This window comes from Mizuhopecten yessoensis, unplaced genomic scaffold, assembly GCF_002113885.1.
Source record: "Mizuhopecten yessoensis strain PY_sf001 unplaced genomic scaffold, ASM211388v2 scaffold7907, whole genome shotgun sequence".
In the NCBI taxonomy this organism is placed as follows: Eukaryota; Metazoa; Mollusca; class Bivalvia; order Pectinida; family Pectinidae; genus Mizuhopecten; species Mizuhopecten yessoensis.
The window spans coordinates 7,211-30,911 of NW_018407282.1; the positions used below are offsets into that span (position 1 = coordinate 7,211).

Here is a 23,701-nt window from a genome sequence, read left to right on the forward strand (position 1 = left end):
CCACGTTTTCTGTAATTTACAACGTTTCTATGACTTTCTGTCAACTTCCTCGAACAAAAGATTTATCTTATTTGTCTTCGTAAAATAAGAATACGATAATTTTTCACAAATTGACAAATATATTTATAAATAGGATTCTTAAAGGCGATAATGCGTATGTGCATAATCGATTTATATTGACCAATCAGATTGGTATAACAGTATCTAATACCTACATTTTCTGTTCAGCTCCCGAGGGAAGTGAAAGCAGTGTAGTTAATTGTGTTTGCTCATCTTTGTTACATAAATCTTGTTATTATAAATGATATCTTCCTTGTAAGCAAACCGTACCAGATGATAACAGAAACATGTAAATTTGCGATGAGTAGCTCATTCAAAATGGCGCGTAGCCTCGTTGTTTAGTGTTACCTCTTTGGAATATGGTGCTAAATATAACACTACCAAAACAACGTCAGGTATTTATCTAAGAACATTAGAGCCATGTAGAAAACTTCTTTTTTTTCGAGTTATTAACACGAAAAACGAAATATATTTGTTTTCTATTGGCCCTAATGCTCTTCCGTATGTGTCACATCATACACTAAATAAATCTGTCTTGGTATATATTCAAACTCAAATTAAAGTATATAAGAGTTCAGTGTTATGTCGTAATAGAGTGCTAATAAAACTGGATTGATCTCATTATCAAGCAATATACAAGTATTTCATTATTTGTGAGACATATACGTAGGTATGAAAAGAAGAACAGAAATATTTGAAGAACAAAAAGTACCACAGTCTTCTTGTACATCATTAAAGAAGTGGCAAAATCAACATGCTTAACGCTTCGATAGTCCTTAAAGCAATAGAAACATTTGAGTCTATACAAAATACATAATTCCATTTGTTCAGCGGAAAATTTAGATTTAGACTGACAAACATGTGATTATAATTACCGAAAACCTGCACCTCACAGAGTTCTATTATGGCTTCTGTAGTAGAATATCTTTCATGATTCTTTGGTCCGTTATCAGCGGGACGTTTGTTGTAGACTATGACGTATCGCCCAATAACGGTACAAGGGCGAGATTGGTTGGTCGACGGAAGCAGGTCCGGATCATGTATGTCGTCATGGTAGCAAAGATGCCCGTTGGCTGCGTAGATCCGTTGAAATATCATGGAACGATGTGTTGGAAACGTAAAGGTAATATCCAGACAGTCTTAAGGCATCTAAATAAAAATATAACTAGAAATGATTTGTTTTCAAACAACACGTGATTGAAAATCGATGAAGGTTTACTGTTATAAATAGTGGTATAGTTCAAAAGAACGATCTAAAGTAAGTCATCACTGTAATGACTGCTTAGTACATTGTATATGAATCGATAGTAATGATATTACTTATTGAAGTTTAGTTAGATAATCCTTTGACGTGTTCATATTCAAAATTAGATCTTCAATCTTTTTTTAGGTTGGTCGTTAGTCTGCTTTTTATTTCAAAAGTTGAACTTTATGTTTCTATATCTATGTTGACGGACAAATGTTGTGGACACCAATTAAAACTGCTTGATATTGTTATACTATTTTACCAGTGATTTAGAAGTTTTTCAAGTTTGATAACGCGATGCTTAGTGTAGGAAATAAGCTATTTATTTCAAATGTTAAAGTCCAATACTGAAGCGTAGGTTTAACATTCTCCCTACAGGAAGTATTTTTCTTCGGTCAAGTTGTTTCATGTTTTCGTCGAGGTTCTGGTACCCGTGGATCTTTCATATGCAAAGGATGTTACTCCTTCCGCATACGTCTTTGGTGTTGCATAAATCATATCAGGTGTTAATGTTATCAGTTTCTTGGCGTTTTCGGGGCTAACTGTATGTCATCTTTGATAAGCATACTATCCCTATGTGTATCAGAGTGATCTCGCAGTTTTTCTTGTCCTCCTCATTTTTCCAAGGGATTACCTTTGGCGGGAATTCCTAAGGAAAGATGGGTGTGTTTCCCCAAACAATGCTTGGTAGACATTAACCGTTTCAAAAAGTTCCCGAAAATTCCAATGGAATTGATTTCTTTCGTTATAAAAGATCTGATATATCATTTCAGATACCTAATATATCATATAATATTGTATATTACTCACATGTACAATATCGAAAAGTCGAATGGACTCTCCTGTTGATTTCGTCCAACTTACTTGTAATCTCTTTTATGTAGTTCCTATACTCGTTTTGTTTTGTCATGATACTTCCTAAAAATGAAGTTGTTATATTTACAATATATTTACAATAAGTATTTTTGGTGTTGTGATATCGCTATGACGGGTACATATTGCGAACATTGGGATAGCAACTCATTTTGATGTCATAGTTTATGACGCCCAATCTTTCCTAAATTTGTATTAAATATGATATAAAGTTTCCAAAAATTGAACTGCAAGAATCGCTTTAGAGTCTGGAAAGCGGTGATTTAAAACAATTGATAAATATATCTCAAACGTTTGAGACACTTTTAATGACAGGTTTGACTTACATCCATATCTGTAGGTGATATTGATTGTCTGTATCCTGTACGTCCGTCCAAGGTCAACCATCCACCAGGCCTCACTGTGTCCTAGATCTGTATGTGAACAATGTCCAGCTACTTCGTCGTGGCCAGGAATACCGTCCACCGCCCTACCAGCATCATATCTCACATGCGTTGAACTTTGGGTAGCCTTTTTATGAAGGGCCAAATCCTCTATACGTAAAATTAAAATATCATACTGATCGTGTTTACCTTAGAATTAGTTTTCGTACATAAACATAGCTTATTTCTGAGTTGATTACCAAGTATCTGTACCAGAATGACTGTTCGTGATTGTGCTCATTTGATAAATTTGTGCGGGGCTAGTTATCATACATGTATATGTATTTAGTTGCCAACTATATTTGTACTGGTATGACTGTTGTTTCCAAACATCACCGATATAACTCATAAAAGACGAAACAACTGTGTGATATAATTATTTTTTTGCAATACTATACATATTACCAAAGGTTGATCGTAACATTAAATTTTCCTTTCAAGCATCATACAAATCAATTCATAAAGAGATGTGTAATATGAAATCTGTTATCATATTTAGTACATTTTGGTTATATATAATAAAACAAATATTCGATAGCACCATGGAATAAGTAACACTAACCGAGAGACGGGAAAACAAACAGAATATCATCGTGAACTGATACCATTGCCAGGCACTATCATCGAGTCAACTTGGATCCTATAGCCTGAGCCATCTTAATACAGTGTGACACAGTGTGATACAGTGTGACGTAGTGTGATACCGTGTGACACAGTGTGATATAGTGTGATACAGTGTGATACAGTGTAACATAGTGTAATACCGTGTGACACAGTGTGATACAGTGGGACAAAGTGTGATACAGTGTGACAAAAAAAGAAACATTTGTTCTTGTCTTTCTAATATGGTGAACTACATAAATTCTGGGAACTCGCTGGTCCCACTATAAAGGGGCTTTAAGGAAGAAAGAAAAAAAAATCAATGGATGTAAATATCTCGGTTTTTCTAATTGATATCTTATTTGGGTTTACAATGAAATGCTTATGTAATTATACATGTGAAAATATTAAAAATTGCGGCCAAATATCCGATAATTCCTATGAATGTATGATGTCACATTTATGATAACATTCCAATTGGCATACTATACAGCATTAAAAAATCCTGCACAATCTAGAAATGTTAGTAAGGTTCTATCGCATATCTTGCAATGTACAAAACCTGTTTCTCCCACAACCACTATAGATTTTCTCACCCCCGGCTCATTAGATAACCCTGATAGGAATTGGTAAACACGTTTGGTTACCCACTACCGGGGTACACCCCTGACATATTATTGGTCAATCTTTTAACTATTTAATCAAGTAACATTACTTTGAGACGTCACCTGCAATTGTGACATAATAGATTAAGGCAATCGTTTCACCGATCAGAAACAGGAAACATGTATTCACAGGAAAAACACGTCGTTTTCTCAACGTTGTGATTAACCCCGTGTCTTAATACAAATTTGGATCGTTATAGCTTTAATCATTTGAAAATTAAATATCTCGATAAACATGATAACCAACTATCTCTCGTTGGTGAACCTCTATGTATTCCGTAAGTAAGTGTTTTGTAAGCAACAAGTAAATTGTATGCCTGACAGAAAAGTTCGTTGAATCAATCTAGCGCAGTTCCACTGAATGACAATGTTAACTAACATCAGTGCGGTATGCCTTAGAGTTGTATTTATTTTTGAACAGTCAAATTCCGGAACATGCATATCATCCTTCCGACTGTAAATAAATTGCTGGCAATGTGAAGGCAAAGTCGTTATAACCATTATGGTATGCTATGATTTAAAATACACATATAAGGCAAATTACAAATGTCAATGATACTTACTGGATGCATTAATGACTCCGGCAAGAAACGCCAACAACACAACACAAGCAGAAGTTGTGGATAAATCCGACATATTTAAGGTAATGTGTTCGTGTTACCGTCTGAGGGTATATCGTATACTTGTAGTGCTCTTAGGCAAACACAGATAACATAGTTAAACAACATTTTTGTAGTACCAGGAAGTACAAGGCTTATCGTTTGTTATTTCTAATCAATGTCACAGGTAAACTTGTCCCAATTTGTTTCTGATTTTGTTTTATACATCACTGCAGTTCTATGCACATTCGTTACAGTTTCTGCCTTACATTATATAAGCGACATAATCGTGCTTAAACTGACTTCTCGTACGATTGTAGCATTCAAAAGACGAACATGCTATTGCAACTATCTTCTGTCTCTTTCTATACATTTTGGTCATAATGAAACCTCATTTCTGCTGTGTAATATCAATGTTATAATCATTATCAACGTCTCAAACTGACACTTTCACTTGCATCAAAGAATAACTTCAAAGTTGTATTTTATTAGTAACCAGATTTATTGGTAAGTAGCATCCATATTTATATCAGCATAATATCATTCATAATAATGTGACTAGTGTCTTTATGTTCACATAACCAAAGTTCACTTTGGCAAGCAGATGTTCTACCGAAACTTTTGAACGTTAACTACATTAGCATCGAATTTTGCCTTCCGGTTTTATGACTCTCTTGTCTTCCTTTTGTATAGATATAATCTTGATAGCCTATCGAACCTAGTTGAAATTCCAATTCTATGTGAATGAATCCTTCTTAAAGTTCATATCCCGCTTAGAATGGTCGTCTGCCCGAACCACGCCATTTTTTAAAATAATTGACCTGTATCACATTCCACCTCATAATGCATATATGACTAAAATAACTTAAATTAATAAGTCACTGCGTGGGAGCTCTGGTCGATAACTTCTGCCCCCGATGTAGAAAGCTTTTAGATTATTTCACAATTAATATATTATAAAACATATTGTCCATACCAGGAGACGGTTTGTAAAATGCAATATTCAATAAAAAAAATCTTTGTGAAATGAAATAGCCTATCGACCATGATTTCCCATGTGTGTTGACAGTTTTATAAGTTTGATTGCTTTTCATTTTCATGGTATGTTTGTGAGATAATTCCAGCTACATTTACATTAATCCTGTTCCAGTGCCTCTCAACAGCCTGTGCAATAACTCGTCCACACATATATTTTGAAATCCGAAAAAGAAAAATCAATCTATTCTCAAACCAGATGTGATATTCCAAAATGAAAAGTATCAAAAGTTCCGGTCAAAAGATGGGCGGATTTTTATATTCTATCTTTTTATACTAAATTATTTCGTTCACTACATTTTCATTAAGAAAGAAGTTAATCAATTTGCTTTTGTATTCCAAAATAGATGCGATTTTTCATGCTTGTTATATGAATATAGTGAGAAATTGAAATTTATTTTAATCAACACAACCCTGTATAAATATATCTTATCTCTTACCTTTATGTATGTGGATATGAACATTCGACCTAGAACTGAGTATTGCCCGCATTAAATGAACTTAAAAGACTATATGTTAGTCCATTATCTAAAGAGCAATAACGCTAGGTAAACGTTTGCGGATTATTAATTCAGATAAACAGAGCTTTACAAATTGGGTCATATGGAAATAGCATTGATATAATGATAAATACAAAGTCGAGGTTGTTATATACGGCTTTATCACAATCTAGCTTGTATGTTGTCTCAAAGTGGTTCGAAAATTATTATCCGCGGTTATAGGGCTTTTGCAACCAACCAATAATTTTCTTAAAACCCCGGGGAGCATACAGCCGGTGCTGCCATTTCGGCGCTCACAGCTATCATTCAACAATTCCAGTACTACCTAACTACGTACTCATTTACAGCTAAGTAGACTGAAGTAAGCGGAGTAAAGTTTCTTGCTCAAAGGTATAACACAATGCCATGACGTGACTCGAACCCGAGCGTCCTACCACTAGACTATCGTGCCTACTCAGTCGTCTACACTTTCTATGAAGTTGCAAAGGTGTAATTATTAACCGTTGGAATCCGTCATCCTTCTGAGCCGCGATTTTCGGTAACAATCCACGCGAAAATTTTGATTAGCAATATCATAACGCCATTCTGTTTGATTGTTCAACAACTTAAAACACAACAAAAGTTATTCTGATTTGCTTAAATTAATTAATAAAAATTATCACAGACATCCTTATTTATGAATATTTTTGAAAGATTGTTACATGCAAAAACATTATAAAAACAAGTAACTGAACATTACCAGTATATTTGGCACATTTTGAGAATTCGACAGCAATAATCAATCAATAAACTTATGAAATTATATAAGTGACTACCTAGCATAGAGTAAGAATATACATAAAAATGTTCCTTTCTTAAATATACATGATATATATATGAACTTATGATTAAATATATTTAATTAAATATTCTTTATATTGTATACAACACGATAGGTAACTTTGGTGTATAAGGTTAATTTATAAGGAATGTTAATGAATATATCATAATTAAAGAAAAAACATATTTGTATAATTCATCACATCGATCAGTGGGATCGATAACTTTCAGTTGATCGAGGGAATTCTTGTTACGACAAATACATCCCTTTCAAAGAGTTTCTCCAATAAAAAAACTTCCGGCAGCAAACAAAAGTTTTTTTAGTTGAATGTCTTTTTATTAAATTAACTGGTCCTTGTGTCTGTTTATATTACACCAAACAACACGACTCCATTGCCGATTTTTTTATTTTTCGTTTGTGCCTAACGAAGAAAATTCTGGGATTTCCATTTCAGTTGTCCTATGCATCAACTGTGACACTTGGCGATCCTTATCGAAAGCTGTAAATTAAACAACGGATAAATTTAGTTAATATTCAACCAACACACCGTGCTCCTTTAAAACGAATTGATATGCCAAAGTGTTTTTATATGAAGTTAACGTTTTGAAAATCAGATATTGATAATATATTTCAACGTAATATGCATCAAATTCATCAGACACTACTGTTTTAAATATCTGCGTTCATCTGTCATACAAACCTTCGGTACCTATAAAATCATCGTCGTCTTTCGGAGCAGCCTTTCGCTTCTTCTTCTTCTTCTTTTTTAATGACGACCTGAATAGGAAAAGTTGACTTTTTCTGTGAAAAGGTATAATATGACCATTTTAGAAACTTTTGATGGCAGTTTGGAAATCCTATTTAATTAGAATGACATTAATAGTATAAACTAATGAAACAACAGGCTATCAAAAATATTTGATTCACAAATTTTGAACTTGTTTATTCGATTTTTACACTTCTTAATCAAAGTCAATCACTCTTTTATCGAGTGGTCATATAAAGACAAACAATCATACAAGAGCTTAGACTTATTTTCTCCCACGACTACAAATGTCCTCCCTATCAACTCATTGGATGAGCCAGCTCGGAGAAGGTAAACATTTTTGGTCACCGACTAGTGGGTTAAAACTTGGGCGCTATTGCATTGGTCAATATTCTAATAATGACGACAAGTGACAAAGCTTTGCGACGTTATCTTGAGTTATGACGTCATAACTCATTAAATTTGTTTCCCGGATCCGAAGCAAGAATAAAATAAATCTAAGAGAAAGAGACGGTTTTCAGAAATATTTTGAAGGTTATGAAAGAAAGACGTACCCAAATGTGTGATGGTTGGTTATTTTATCTGCTTACATTATCTTGAGTTAGTTTATTTTCAAATTGTAAAAGACACCCAATAAACCGCGTGTTTTTATACAATTTGAAACTTGACTAACTCGAGTTAGATAAAACTTATTACCAACACTCACTCGATGAAGAACCTCTATGTCTCTGTTAACAATAACAAAGTGAGGATCGGGCGAGGTATTATGACAAAATCTGAGTTGCAGGAACTTAAAATTGTGACAAAACAATTGTTGCAGTTTTTATTCAGAATACCTTGATATTGACAACTCAGTTGTAGACCGGTCAGCAGCATCTAAAAAGAAAACGCAAAGATTTTCAATATTTCATCACTGTTAACGTAATACTATTCATAAAAAGACAACAAATTTATCAGTTATTACAACAATAGCAACAAAGCATGGCTTTGTGTGAGTTATTCAATACATGCTTGTTATTCGAAATAACAACGATCAACTTTGCACCATATCGACACATCATAAGAATAAAGATGTATTCATTTACGTGTGATCGGTGTTATGAGAGGTGAAACAATGACCGTCAAGAGATAAAACATTGTACCTCCGTTGCAAGGATGTCCTGGTGGATGGCTAGACGATTGTAACGTTAAAATGATTTCCTTTATCTCGGCTATATCGTTTTCAATTTTGTTGAGATCACGATCTATTCTTTCCACAAGAACGTCTTCGTTTTGTTTTTGGACTCTTGTTATTTCCTACGAAATAAAATAAAATTATACAAAGTAATTATTTGATAGAAAATGATAATGGCATACACCATATTGAAGTTAAACAAAAATGATTTGTCGATCTGTCTCATAACCGCAAACAAAAGATTCATAATAAACATTTATACGAATATGTCATAGATGTAACTGACCAAGTTAAAGCTCCGAGCTTTGCAAAGTAACTTTCGTTGAAGTTTGATATTAGTATCACTGTTGAGTATTACAGTAACAATTCGTTAAGCTTGAGATAATAATAATAAATAATTCGATGTTCTTATATACCGCTTCATCACAACCTAGTTCGTAGGTCGTCTTAAAGCGGTTCACAAATTATTATCCATGGTAATAGGGCCTTTGCAACCAGCCAATATCTTTCTTAACTCCCTGAGGAACATACGGCCGGTGCTGCCATTTTGACACTCACAGCTAGCATTCAACAATTCTAGCACTGCTCAAACACGTACTTATTTACAGCTGAGTAGATTGGAACAAGCGGAGTAAAGTATCTTGTTAAAATATATAACACAGTGCCGTAACGTGACTCGAATCCACAACTCTTCAGTCACGAGCCCGGCGTCCTACCACTAGACTACTGTGCCTCACTGCGATACATCAGAGTACTGTTATATGGTTTACCCGAAGCTGTATAACGGCAGTCTGCAATTCACTTCCATCTGTTTGATCATCAACATCATCGTCGTCGTAGGCCTGTATAAGAGGATTACAGCTCACTCTCATGTCGTCCAAAAACTGTTTCCGGTTCCTCTTCCTGAGAAGGTCCCAGTACACCAAACACACTATGGCCTTCTGCATCCGGGCTATACTATGGGCGTTGTCATACACTCTGTCGTTCAAACACAGATATAACATTGATGATATTATTTAAAACAAGACGAAATAGATTTTTAAACAAGATCGTCAAATTTCAGACGAAATATGCATGATTGATTATGCATATGATTATTTGAGTAAGAATATGTCACAATCCGACACGATAGATTTACATAAATATTACGGACGAATATCCGTACAAAACATTAACTTTCCATTCCATGCAGTTACCTTTGAAATGAATCTGTGAGGAGAGCGATGAAGAGGTTTAGGCAAACAATGGCGGACACTGCCAACCATGTCCCTATTAGGAGGTCAGCCATAAAAGGGTCTACTAACTTCATTGTCTGAAAAATAAAAGTTAACCTTTCTTGTCATAAAAAATCATATCAAAGCAAAGATATTTTTCCGTGACGTTTTATCAATTAGGTGTAGTTGGTGTCCATATTCGCGGAGTTTATAAAGTATTTTAATGATTGCCCCAGTGAATATTTACTTAATTCATTTTAGCAATTTCTTATTGACAAATCAAAAGGATTTGACAGCACCACACTATGCCTATTTTAGTCCTTTTCCTAGCTTCATATACATATTCGTGTACACACGCATTGAAAAAAAATAAAGATATAGTAAGGCAAGGGGAGAAACTCCCAAAGAATATTTATTTTAAAACTACACACATGAATTGATAATTAAGGATCCGTCAAACAACCGGAGATTTTGTTCATAGATTTATATTTTTGTGCGAAATAGAAAGGCTGAGCTAGCAAACTTTTAAATAACACAGAAAAAAATAAAATAAATAAATTGCCAAGTCTCACTAAAGGCAATAATTACCAGATTTCTTTTACTTACTTGATAGTCATAGTCATCAACCAAAGTGATCCTAAAAAGACTGAAGAAGACATCGCCGAAACTAGCAAGACCTTCGACGATGAGGTACTCAGCCGTATTGTTGTCTGCATTTCGTGTGTCATACGTCACTTTCTCGCCGCCAAATATCATCCAATAGGCGCACACTGAAAATTGATTATTATGATTAATAGTAATTCCCACCATAGGATTCACATAAATCTATTCTTTCATCTCCTTCACACCAAATACCACCCCAGGAAGTATCGCTTAAAGAACGTTGAAATATACTGCTGAATTATTATNCACATAAATCTATTCTTTCATCTCCTTCACACCAAATACCACCCCAGGAAGTATCGCTTAAAGAACGTTGAAATATACTGCTGAATTATTATTATCCCTCCAAATTTCAGATTAACATTCAGCTGATTCTCATCCCCGTCACCCTTACAATATTACCAATGTTGGCATATATCTATACGAAATCACATTGAACTTCATTCCGCCAAAGATCGTCAAAAACAAAATTTAAGTTATTTTCTTATTTACCCCTCTTCAACAACCAGTAAGTGTTTATGTGTGACGTTTCGGTGACTAGCACGGTACGTACCCTGGATTCACAGACTCTCGCAAATCTGTGATCAGGTATAAAACAAAGCGTAGCCGAATCGAATTGTCGTTTTGATTCGTCGTTTCGCACATGTAAAGCAACGACATGTACATTCGAAAATGGCGTATCCGAATCGACGTCGATTTTAGATTGCCTACTCGTTTATATGTATTACACCTTTGTGCTTCACTGGTCGTGATCATTTGCCTGATGAAGGAGACGAGGTACGTCCCATTCTAGTGATCGAAACGTCTCACAAAAATACACTTACTGGTTGTGATACATAACCTTTCTACAATTCATACTAAACAACCTGAGGAAAATGTTTAGAAAGAAACTCTTCATATGACATTCAATTACATTAATCAGAATGAGAATATAATTTACAAGATATGCAGACAATGTAAATGTATAGAAGTATGTACAAGTTTATAAATTAATTGGCATTTAGATTACCATATGGGAGATAAAACTGTAGGTAAAGGCATGCAAACAGGATGAAATCCTCAATCATGTTCCCCAGGATCACAATCAATGGTCCTACAATACAAAAATATCAGACTTTAAAACATAAATTGTGGCGTTTATCTTTAGGTTTGATCAATAGATGATGTAAAACGAGCATTTGATTATTAATTGCCCCTACGAATGAAAACTTGATTGAAATAACTTATTATAGAATTTAGATTCCTATTCAAGTTCCGTTTATCCCCGTCTGTTTGCGATAAAATATCTTACCGACCTTTGTGACTGACCTTCCATATTTCGTCAGTTTCTCGTTATTTTTAATCGGGTAAATGTTATTCTATAGATGTGTACGTTTCATTAACACTTCATTCAATGAATTTGTCACTGCTTTCAATGCACACTTTACGGATTGTTACTTTTCAATAAACTGAGTCATATTTATCACCGTATATTATTGTTAAGCTCTCTACCGGACATAGAACACTTGCGAAATAGTAATCATTGAGATTGAAATGGTGATACTGTGACACTTATATCATATAAACAGTTCAGACTAATAATCACTTTATGTGACAATCTGCAAACAATTACACGTGCAAAAGCATTTTGTGCAAGTAAAATATATATATTGTCTTACGTAGATTTCTTTTTTACAAATAGTGTTTATTCTAAACTGTTTCCGATAAAGATATCTTACCAAGCTGCTTGAAGGACCTTGCACATTTCGCCAGTCGTAACCAGAGGAGAATAAGCGTGACAGACATGAAGTTGATGTGGAACCTGGCTGTCCCCTCGGTGTGCCTGATGACGTCAGCCAGGTGAGAGACAATGCAAATTCCAAGACATCCATAGCAAACCCAGTCAAATACGTTCCTGAGTAAAATGTTCAGTATTAGTACATAGAACTATAGTATAACGTCAAATACGTAATCAGGAAAAGATGTTTTATAATCACATAAAACACAGCTAACAGATATAAAGAATACATGAATTTCATACTGCATGCATAGTAGTATAATTCAACACAGAGATAAATGGCATGGTTCTACTACACGACTGCGAAAACAGAAATCTGCAAAAACAAGAATCAGCACAGGATAAAATTGTTATCTTACAATATAAAAATGGAACATATATGTGATATGAAAACAACAAGGGAAAGAAGAAATAAAAACATCATGACTCTCAATGTGTTTCCTGCACAAACCGGTATATGTATATTTTTTTAAGTGGAACAGAAAAAGGCGCCATGAAACAATGCAAACTACAAAATTTATTGAAGTATATTTCTTTTATCCAAGATTGTTTGGTTTGGTTTGGTTTTTGTTTGTTTAATGTCCTTTTAACAGCTAATGTCATATTAGGACATGCATCCATGTATGCTGGTATTCGTGCATATGTGTACATTGTATGTGTATCGGAGGCAGTGTATATTTGAGTAATTGCCTCTTTCTGATAGCGTGGACCTGATACTGACTGTATAGTGTTATCTCATTGAAACATTTAGTGAACGGATATAATTCATAACATACTTACCAAAAGTCTTTGAAGTATCTCGGAATTTGTTTATCAAGCTCGTGTAACTCATCTTTTAAATACTGTATGTCTGAAGTATCATTGTAGTGCTTCATGTCTGCGTGTATTTCAGCCGTTCTGAATTTCTTCCATTCCTGAAATTATAAAGTAAAAAGATACAGACAGAGAACAAAAAACACCTTCCATGAATTTATTCATAAAAGGTAAATTTCATATATAAATCTGTCAAAAATGAGTCCGAATTGCCTTTAATTTCAAGTTCTTCAGGATAAACTAGTTTCAAGTAATTATCGAAATCAAGATGATTTATGGAATGACAATGATCTGATATATTTTCTTCATCAATTTTCTTTGTTCCGTGTCATTCTTAAAATTTAAATATTTATGATGATTGGTAATTATTTTCATGGTTCTGTGCATAGCGAAAATAATAAATTGTCTATGGCAAGTTGTGCACGTACGTACCCGAGCATCTGTAAGGGTATGCAAATGCAATTTCAAAGTCAGTCTCTACCTTTACGTCATCTAGTGCAGTCACTATTATTTGTTTCGTAAAAAGGTTCCAATTTTGGCCAAGCCAGTCCGACAAAGGAAAATAATTGCTTTTTCGAATGTTAACTTCGAATACGAAGTGGGCAGAAGACTACATCATCCCGTAGGGTGGTGCACGGTGGGAAACAATTTGTTCTTACGTAATTTTTGGTGATTGAGCGACGATATTCTAGGATTTCTTCCATCATCTCCCATATGGTGATTCCGATACCGATGACCTAATATGACAAAATCATTCCTATCAAATGTTGGTCATCACCGTTATAAAGGACAAACGTAATCAAGTTTATTAAAATATTGTGTTCCCGAAATTCATAATTTTATATTTAAGCACAATGTGAGCATCAAAGGAAGAGAGTAATAGATTTACAGCAGCTTGTTCCGGTGCTACACAAGGCTCTTGTGAAAATATTGCAATTTAAATCATTTCAATTGATGAAGATATTGGTTGAGTAATATATCTTTTACCTGCCTGTTACTTTACTATAAAATGGTGACTTGAAGCCATTTCATTTAAGAAATAACAAACTCGTTGTTTGTTCTCGGTTCAAATTTTCATACCAAATGGAAAACATTGTAATAAGAACATTTTTGGGGGAAAAAATTAGAGTATCTTAAACTATTACTACAAAAAAAAAACTATTTACTCTGTAAACTTACTCCGAGCACGATTCTCCACCATTGGTTAGGCAGGTCGTAGTAGTGCTTTTGGTCATAGGAAACAAGCACTCCAATCAGTGACCAGACAATAACATAAAAAATGTTGAACAGGAACCATAGAAAGGCTCGTCTCCTGAATAACGTAAGTCGCAAACATGTTCATCTAAAGAGTGGTAAAATAATATTTTTCATATATCTACAAAAAGTGTTGGCAAACTTCCGAATTGTTAATTTATATCACTCAATGCACAAATCACTGACCTCGTATGTCAAAGGACTGAGAAAATATATTGTATTCATAAGTTTACAAATCACGGAAATATTAAGTCAAAGAGGGTGTAAATATATATGCTTCTTAATGAAAAGGGGTCACTTGCGCAAAGTCTGGTTAGCTTAGCGACAACAACAAAAAATTAAATCATCATATTTTCATTGAATTTCAAAACCAAAGGTGTACACATGAGGATTCGAAATATTTATCCAAAGACAACAAATACCAAAATTGTATGCGAGAATGATTCATTAAGCTTACCAAGCAATGAACAAACGGACCGAGATGTCAAACCACAGGGTGAGTGATATATATATTAATTCACTGTTGGAATTACTTATTTGCCCCATATTAATTCATTGTTATACACAGCACAGAGTTGGTTAATCACTGATTTCGTAAAAGTTATTTATCATTAATTTACATATCACAGAACATTTAAGTCACAGCATGGTTTGTTGATTGCGTACTCTTTTATGTACAAATAGTAGGGTCGGTAAATTGTACGGCTCATTCATGTGTCATAGTGATATTATTTTTTACTGTAGATGAACAAATGACATAGGGTACATAGAATTCCAAAACTCACTCGACTAAAATAAATCAATATTAGTCCTGAACATCCCACAACATGAACATGGTTGGCATTCGGGTTAACTGTTATTATTATCTTATGTCATGATTTTATATTTATAAGACTTAACCAGATGCAGACTCGAAATAGTCGAAAACGGACAGCTATTAAACCATAATCAAATGACCAATGCTTTATGCCATAGTAAAATCAATTAACACCCATTTAAGCACAAGTAATTAGCCGTATTGCAGTGTTACTGATATAAAACCTGGATGAAATATTACCTGATGAGACACCACTCTTTGTACTGTTAATAACAAAACACTATGTTTGCACACACGATGATTTCGTAAATACGACTGTTACTTTGCGTATCGTTCCCACATGTGGTCGATCATGGTTGAGAAGACACGATGAGATAGAAGGTTGAAGTGTTGTTTGTTGACAGCAACTTGGAGCTTGAATAGAAAGAAATCACATCACCTTTATGTACATTGAATACGTATAAACATAATATCACTCTGTTACAAGGAATGGCCTTTCCATTGAATCAAATTTAATTCTGGTACGTCACTATTTGGATATATTTTTACGAGTTAAAAGAAAACCTAAGCACTTCCAAAGAATGAAAACGATAATAGATGTAATAACTTTGAACTTCTCTTTCGGGATGTTTCATTTAATGTCACCAAACTTACAGGCAAATCAATAGAGTCCTCTTTATTGTTATCTGCAAAACAAAAATAGGAAAAATTATGATAACAATTCATTTTGAATTGACTGAAAAAATTTAATTGACCAAAACCTAGTTTGCAAATAAACAAAAACGACTGATGATCAAAAACATGCTTAGAATAAATTTCCCAGGTAGAACAATAGAAAGACACACGAGTCCAACATAACCTCATGTATGATCCGCTCACCTGCCATTAGTTGGTAGAGGTAGAAGCTCTGGCTTCGATTTTTGCGGTCAGTGGTATGGTAAGCATCTAATGCGTCGTAAGCCTGCAATTTGTCATTTTACAGACAGATTAATTTAATTATATCATGTCAATAAGCTAAATGTATATTGTGAGAAAAAAAAATACTTTCTTTTTTCAATTTAATAGGAAAAATCGAGACCCGTGAGCGGTTACGTCCCGGCAAACAAGAGTGATTAATATAAGTTGAAATAATTGTTTCATAATTGCTATAAAACAATAAGTTTATACTTTATAAAGTAATAAATAGAGAATTTAAAGATACCATTATTTGCATAAAGTAAGCAAAATAATTAGCATCGACTGAATGGAAAATATGCAATGTTCCTTTACGGATATAACATTGTACCACAGCAGGCATATTGATGATCATCCAGCCAATAGTTCCGTATCCTGCCACATTGTTCCGGTTCATCCACGCACGCGCACCTCTCCTCATTAGTAAACGCGTGGTAAAACTTCTGTCTGAAATTCAAACAGTTGTTGAATGATCGATTAAATGTCGCCTACCTCTTTTAATGTAAAAGAGGATTATTTGCATGTTAAACAAATCCTACTTTGACAAATTGATCAATTTATTCTTTTAGATTGAATATTTCTTTGTGCTATTGGCATGTCTGTCAGTATGTTTACATGTGCTTAGTTTTTATCGTATGACAATTTCGATTTTCTCATCTCACATACAGTGAAATCCCTAATTTTCGTGTTGTTGTTTTATGTTGATTTTGGGGATTTCGGGGTACTCGTTATTCACAAATTCATGTACCCATAAAATGGAGTTTTGTCTGGAAACCAAGAAATTTGGGCCCTGCGAAAACATCTGAATTCACAGTATTTCATGCCATTTTCTGTTTCATGTAATGTAGATCAGATACCGAAGGAGTACATCAGTGTTTCTAATCTAGTATTAATGATAGCATAAAGTGTTCTAGGGTGATTATTCGCGTTTAAGTCAATGAGACAGTATTGACCATATCACGTATCATGAAGGGCAGGGACAGCGGATAACCATGTTTTAGTTATATCCAGTGCGTCGTGTTGATGTTCCTGTTATGTAGGGATTACTTAATGGCGCACCTGATGAGGAGCCAAGTAGTTCCATAGTTTATTAAGCAATATGAGACCTACATGGTCGCAACAGAAGGCAATAATAATATTAGTACATAAGATCAGTTTATGACTCCATTTATTAACTTACAAATAATATATGAATGAAAAACAATTGTTTGATGACGCCTGCGCATGGTGCCCAAGCACCAGAAATGTGATAGTTTCCTGGACTTAAAGTGTTTCGTCGGGTAAAATCACTTAATATTCCACCTGTATTTATCAACAACCAGCGTTTTATCATGTAGTTTATAACATATTATCCCTTCTCTTCCGGTTATCATGTTAATCCCAGGACTTGATGCTTATAATCAAGATTATGCCAACATTGAAGAGTACCGCAAGCAGTCCTCAAGTACGTACCTTGTTCGGCGGCTAATTGTATTGGATATCTGCCCTTGTAATCCTGTATATCGTCGAACTGACAGTCATGATCTATGAGACAATCAAGCGCATCACAGCAGTTATATTTGGCAGCATAGAACAGGGCCGTCTGCTGGTCTCCTGTCGTTCTCGCCTCTTTGTTTGCTGTTAGTTACCAAATTAAATCCCGTTCAATTGAATTAATTTGGATGCTATGTTTTTTATTGTTTTAGTGATCGTATAGACATAACTAATATTTAAAAATACAATCTCCCTATTACTAAATTTAACTACTGTAATAATGAGATATGCACTTTTTACAGCCTTTCATTCTAGGTTTCTCTCAAACTTATACGCATACCAATTATAGGTCTCTTTAACATCCTTAATCTGCTAGGAATTGGTAACAGTTTCTGATCACCCACAGTGAACTTTTGTGTCATTGGTTAATCTTTTAATCAATAGGCACCTTAAAAATGATTTGCGTCGTCAACTGCCATTGTGACGTCATAATCCATAAAATTTGTTTCCTTGATCGGAAATAATAATCATGCATCTTGTAAACCTCCTATCTTTTACAATTAGAAAATTTACCAACTCGAGCTAGATAAGTATGTTACCAACAAAAACTCATTGGAGAACTTTTTTTCTTCTTACCAGACAGTGTTGTAAATATGAATTGTATTGTAAGTGTATAAGCAAAACTGTTCCAATATTCCAGCCGTCTCACAATCCCACCAATTTTACTAGAAATGAAGGAGGCTGAATTATCGAGGTACCAATATATTTCAAATTGTATAATTTCTGATGTTTTCAATTTAGAGCCAGCACATAAAATAACCCCATAAGTTATTTGTATTATATCATTTAAATTCATGAATACATAATAAAATCAAGTACCCACCTCCGTGTCTGATGAGGAGGGACACCATGTCTGTGTAGTTGTTAGCAGCAGCTACATGTAGAGGTGTACGGCCATTGATATCGCCTGTGTTGACGTCAGCGTTATGTTTCAGAAGGAATAAAGTGACATCCACGTGCCATTTCCTTGCAGCCTGAAAGATGAAATAATGATGAAGCTGATCACGAAACTAAAATTATCATGAAAAAATCGGTAAGAGAAAATGAAAGTTTCAAAATTGATTTAGCTGATAATCAAACTGAAAATTGAATGAAAAAATTGGACAGAGAAAATGAAAAATCAAAAATTAATAAACTGATCACGACACTAAAAATCTCATGAGGGAAAATTGATAAAAAGGTTATAACTTTTTCCATTTTCCACCTTTAAACCGGTTGAAATTAAACATTGTCAAATGTAGCATCATGTTTCAAAGGAGTAAGCTTGCTGACAGTAAGTACCTTGTGCAGGACTGTTTCCCCTTGGGAGTCCAGAACATTCACATCGGTGCCCGAATGTAGTAATGTATCTGCTACCTGTAGATCTATTTCAGTACATTGATCAGAACTCCCAACTTCTTCACATTTCAGAAACAGTTGATGTAATTGAGAAACATAACGGTCATCATACTTCAAGTCATCCACTAGGTTTTCTTTTGCTTCTGGATGCTTTCTGTGGAAATAATCAACAAATAAAAAATATTATCTATTTTTCCCACAATCACTATAGGTTTCATCACTACCAATTCGTTAGATAAACCAGCTAGGAGTTGGTAAACATGTTTGGTTATCCATAAGTGGGTACCACCTTGGACGTTATTTCATTGGTCAAATTTTACATAACAATCCTTTGCGCCAACCGTTTCAATTGTGACATCATGATTCTTTTTTCCCCGATCGTAAACAGACATAATCCATTTTCAACGCAATGGAAACATGTCGTTTTCTAGATATAATATGAACATTATTGGTGAAACAGATCCACAAACTCGTAATGGCAGGTTATCATATTGATAACGCTCTCATTAGTTTATGTTTATATTATAAAAGGGACGCGGTAAACCATCCACATATTACTCGTTTGGGAACCCCTATATTACAATATAAACTGATACGCATACTTTCTTTCGTGGGATATTACGTCAGTTAAACACAATTTACCATTTTTTATATCACATATAAGTATATATATACTTATTAGATGCATCCAATTTCTTACCGATTATTTCTGATTGGTAGACAACTTGAACATTCGTCAGCGTCCTTGTGGAATTTGGATTGTGTATCTTGATCTTGTCAAAAGAAACGCATGGAAGGTTACTAATGGAATAATATAAAGATGATATTATGAGCGTTACAATATATGTACCTGAACAATTATATATTTATATTTTAAATTTAATAAATTTGTAATAACTTGAGCAAAAAAAATTTAATCAGAAAACGGTAAAAAAAAATGTGTATTAAAATTTCGAAAGTTATAACGGATTTACAAGAGCATAACAATAGTATGCAATGCACCATTCAATTCAAAACATTTCTATAAGGTCATACTTTTGTATTGTTATAAGTTTTAATGCTATTTTCACAGTTAGTAGTTCTAAATGACTAATGAAAAAAATTATCATTTTATTTCGTCATAGAACCATTACATTTACCCCTACTTGTCGTCCGTATATTCTTGTGCCACTGTATTTAATTCTTCGAAATATTTTAATATTAATGGTCAAATGAGAGATTTGTTAATGATATTATAATATAGCAATATTTTAGTGATCAGAATGTCAAAAGATGTAAATCAATATCATAAAGTCCATATGATTCTATATATACGGATCAGGGCAACATTTAATGTAATACTATATGTTGTAGTCAAAAATATCATGATCATTTTCTGATATTGCTTTATTTCTTCATATGTTTCACAAAACTGTATTTTAATTATTTTTTTAATTTTGGTAACACTCATGTATCATAATTGGACAAAATGAGCATATGGGTGCAGTGAACATTGACTTAGTATTACTTCACGCAGCTTCTTAATTGTTACATAAGTGCCTCATTACCTCGTATTTTTTGGTGAGTATAAACTTATATTCACCTGTGCATACGTGAAACAAGGAATCAAAATATTTAATCTTTGAACGTATACAGTGGGAGAAGTGTTATAACCACTTTATCAATTGTTATTGAACAGGTTAGTCGATTACCATTTATATTTCTTTTGTTCGATTTTGGATGAAAAAAAATAACTTGCAAAATTCAAAAAATGTTTAGTGCCCTTTCGGCTATTTACAGGCATTAAATCTTTCCTTTCCAAATAATACAACAATAACTTACTCATATATTATTTGGAAAGCTTTAATAAAATGTAAACTTTAATAAAAATTATCTTTCGAGTCTGACAATGGTATCGGTAAACCCCTTAACCTTTTGTTTTTGCTTTACATGCACTGTGACAGAAAATCAAACATAATATATTTAAATTACATTTATCTTAATTTATTGAAATTAGGCAAAGCCTTATGCTTATCAGACCTTCGTTTCTTCATTTGAGATTAATGATCAATATATTTTCATTTGGGCTGACCGCCTAACCAAAACATGACGGTAAATATGGTCAAACAATATTTACTTACTATATCCTTCCCAGCGTTTGGAGCAATATTTGCTCAAATCACAATGTGGCTGTCGTAGCGTGTCATCTAAATGGTTGATGGTAGCACTGTAACGTATAAGTATATGTACATAAACTGAAAAACATTCTCCTTGATGAAAGACACGTGTTGTCGAGAAGTTCCTCATTTATCAGTATAGTGACGGAATGCAATTTATATCACAAAAATTCGGATCAACATACACAGGTGTATATGAAGCACTGTTTTTATATATTATATATTATATGTATTATAATAACACTAATATTATTTAACGCAAGTTATTTAAGGAAAGTTTAGAGCTTCTTTTCTAAAAGAAAAACAAGTATTACACTTTTCGTATAACAAGAGCGAGTACCAAATTTCAGAGAGTCTCCATCTAACAGTAAAGCGTGAAATCAAACCATCAAATAGACAATGTTCTTGCAAATTGCTTACTTGATTAATTTCATTAATATTTCATGAGTGGGTGAATATTTAAATATTTTAATGAGGGTTATTTACAAGTATGTTCTGTTAATGTTATCAAGACATGGCCATCGTCAACAGATAGTTCATCTACCATCAAAACAAGTATGTTCTGTTAATGTTATCAAGACATGGTCATCGTCAACAGATAGTTCATCTACCATCAAAACAAGTATGTTCTGTTAATGTTATCAAGACATGGCCATCGTGAACAGATAGTTCATATCCCATCAAAACAAGTATATTCTGTTAATGTTATCAAGACATGGTCATCGTGAACAGATAGTTCATCTACCATCAAAACAAGTATGTTCTGTTAATGTTATCAAGACATAGCCATCGTGAACAGATAGTTCATCTCCAATCAAAACAAGTATATTCTGTTTATGTTATCAAGACATGACCATCGTTAACAGATAGTTCATATCCCATCAAAACAAGTATATTCTGTTTATATTATCAAGACATGGCCATCGTGAACAGATAGTTCATCTCCCATCAAAACAAGTATATTCTGTTAATGTTATCAAGACATTGCCATCGTCAACAGATAGTTCATATCCCATCAAAACAAGTATATTCTGTTAATGTTATCAAGACATGGCCATCCTCAACAGATAGTTCATCTACCATCAAAACAAGTATATTCTGTTAATGTTATCAAGACATGGCCATCGTCAACAGATAGTTCATCTTCCATCAAAACAAGTATATTCTGTTTATGTTATCAAGACATGGCCATCGTGAACAGATAGTTCATCTTCCATCAAAACAAGTATATTCTGTTTATGTTATCAAGACATTGGCCATCGTGAACAGATAGTTCATCTCCCATCAAACCAAGAAAAGCAAAATAATGCTCTAATGCGACGACACAGTGAGAAAACGTCAGGGATATCGTGACGTCACAACTGACAATACCCTTAGTCTTTTCGTACACTTCATTCTGCATTTTGTTTGTGCATTCTATTGTTAACATAGCACATATGTGTTGTTTGTCACAATAGACGATATCAACATTGTTTCCACCAAACCCACATACATTTCACTGGTAAAAATGTTACAGAAAAAATATAAATTCGTAGAATCCATTGCTTTGCACTAATTCATTAGAAGTACTGTCTATATAAACATTAACTTTACAAAACCATATACAATTCAAAACGTCAAACCTACCTTTTGTCATATAGGTTTTCCTTTGCCTTTGGTCTGAAAGCCATGACCCCATCAAATTGAGCGCTAGAGGGCCGCACCTTGCTTTTCTTCCCTGTTCTCGGCATCCCTAATACTGAAAGGAGCAAAACGACAACATTCTTAAATTAAACACTGGAAATACTTACACAATGACAGTAAATCTCCATATTGTTAGGGACCCATGTCTGTCCTCTTCAACCCGGCTTGTGGGGATTTAGAAAAGAGTATACCTGTTGTTACTCAAATTGTGTATGAACCCCCTACGGTCATCAGATTGGCTTCAGTGACCTTTAGTGACCTTTACTTCTGAACGTAAAAGCGACCAAAAAAATAATTGCTGCAGCAATTGCTACATTTGTAATATTTCTATTTCTTCTCTTGTCTATCTACTTTTTCGTTTTCTAGCACCTCTGTTGACAATACCTCGCTTTTCACTTTGGTGTTGAGCGTTACCCAAGCGATATAAGTTATAGGTTGTTTCCAGACCACAGCAAACAGAATTCCTTAAAACTGATACTTGCTGTTCTCTGATTGACTCTCAGATCCAATTGAATACGAAGAGGTTAGTACGGGCTTAACCATTAGAATTATATCGTGACCAGGTCAACACTGTGCTGGCTGCCTTCAGGAAGGAGGCTGATTCACCAATATACCGCCTCCAACGCGCACGAATACATTACACACATCGCAGCACGAATACATTACACGCATAGAAGCACGAATACATTACACGCATAGAAGCACGAATACATTACACACATAGAAACACGAATACATT

General features: G+C 34.0%; 2 protein-coding genes across 3 annotated transcripts in view; both read right to left on the reverse strand.

Moving 5' to 3' along the window:
• Positions 1-974: 974 nt before the first annotated feature.
• LOC110454545 (fucolectin-5-like) lies at positions 975-4,517 on the reverse strand. The gene is made up of 3 exons (XM_021504112.1): positions 4,430-4,517; positions 2,506-2,712; positions 975-1,209 (listed from the first exon to the last, which is right to left on the reverse strand). Exons 1-3 carry the CDS (start codon positions 4,500-4,502, stop codon positions 1,109-1,111), a joined length of 381 nt encoding a protein of 126 aa, XP_021359787.1. The 5' UTR covers positions 4,503-4,517; the 3' UTR covers positions 975-1,108.
• Positions 4,518-6,935: 2,418 nt separating this feature from the next.
• Positions 6,936-23,701, reverse strand: part of LOC110454575 — a 20,587-nt gene continuing 3,821 nt past the window's right edge. Inside the window, exons 2-23 of one of the 2 annotated variants that reach the window (XM_021504159.1) lie at positions 22,906-23,017; positions 21,244-21,329; positions 19,824-19,896; positions 19,067-19,277; positions 18,609-18,759; positions 17,705-17,869; positions 16,584-16,699; positions 16,178-16,259; positions 15,953-15,984; positions 15,621-15,712; positions 14,407-14,539; positions 13,887-13,964; positions 13,195-13,328; positions 12,356-12,531; positions 11,647-11,730; positions 10,581-10,744; positions 9,957-10,072; positions 9,531-9,738; positions 8,729-8,882; positions 8,423-8,462; positions 7,530-7,597; positions 6,936-7,319 (exon numbers count right to left, since the gene is read on the reverse strand). In XM_021504159.1, the coding sequence (XP_021359834.1) occupies positions 7,225-7,319; positions 7,530-7,597; positions 8,423-8,462; positions 8,729-8,882; positions 9,531-9,738; positions 9,957-10,072; positions 10,581-10,744; positions 11,647-11,730; positions 12,356-12,531; positions 13,195-13,328; positions 13,887-13,964; positions 14,407-14,539; positions 15,621-15,712; positions 15,953-15,984; positions 16,178-16,259; positions 16,584-16,699; positions 17,705-17,869; positions 18,609-18,759; positions 19,067-19,277; positions 19,824-19,896; positions 21,244-21,329; positions 22,906-23,009 (2,562 nt within the window). In that variant the 5' untranslated portion in view covers positions 23,010-23,017 and the 3' untranslated portion in view covers positions 6,936-7,224. Of the gene's footprint in view, positions 7,320-7,520; positions 7,598-8,422; positions 8,463-8,728; positions 8,883-9,530; positions 9,739-9,956; positions 10,073-10,580; positions 10,745-11,646; positions 11,731-12,355; positions 12,532-13,194; positions 13,329-13,886; positions 13,965-14,406; positions 14,540-15,620; positions 15,713-15,952; positions 15,985-16,177; positions 16,260-16,583; positions 16,700-17,704; positions 17,870-18,608; positions 18,760-19,066; positions 19,278-19,823; positions 19,897-21,243; positions 21,330-22,905; positions 23,018-23,701 lie in introns of both variants that reach the window. The other variant, XM_021504157.1, reaches the window with a different exon arrangement.

What these genes read in the sequence shown, in the direction of transcription:
- LOC110454545 (XM_021504112.1), bottom strand. Translation starts at nt 4,502, where the DNA reads ATGTCGGATTTATCCACAACTTCTGCTTGTGTTGTGTTGTTGGCGTTT. An exon ending in CGGAGTCATTAATGCATCCA is followed by an intron (nt 2,713 to 4,429) that starts GTAAGTATCATT and finishes TTTTACGTATAG; the next exon opens with AGGATTTGGCCCTTCATAAA. An exon ending in TATCACCTACAGATATGGAT is followed by an intron (nt 1,210 to 2,505) that starts GTAAGTCAAACC and finishes ATTTTTATTTAG; the next exon opens with ATGCCTTAAGACTGTCTGGA.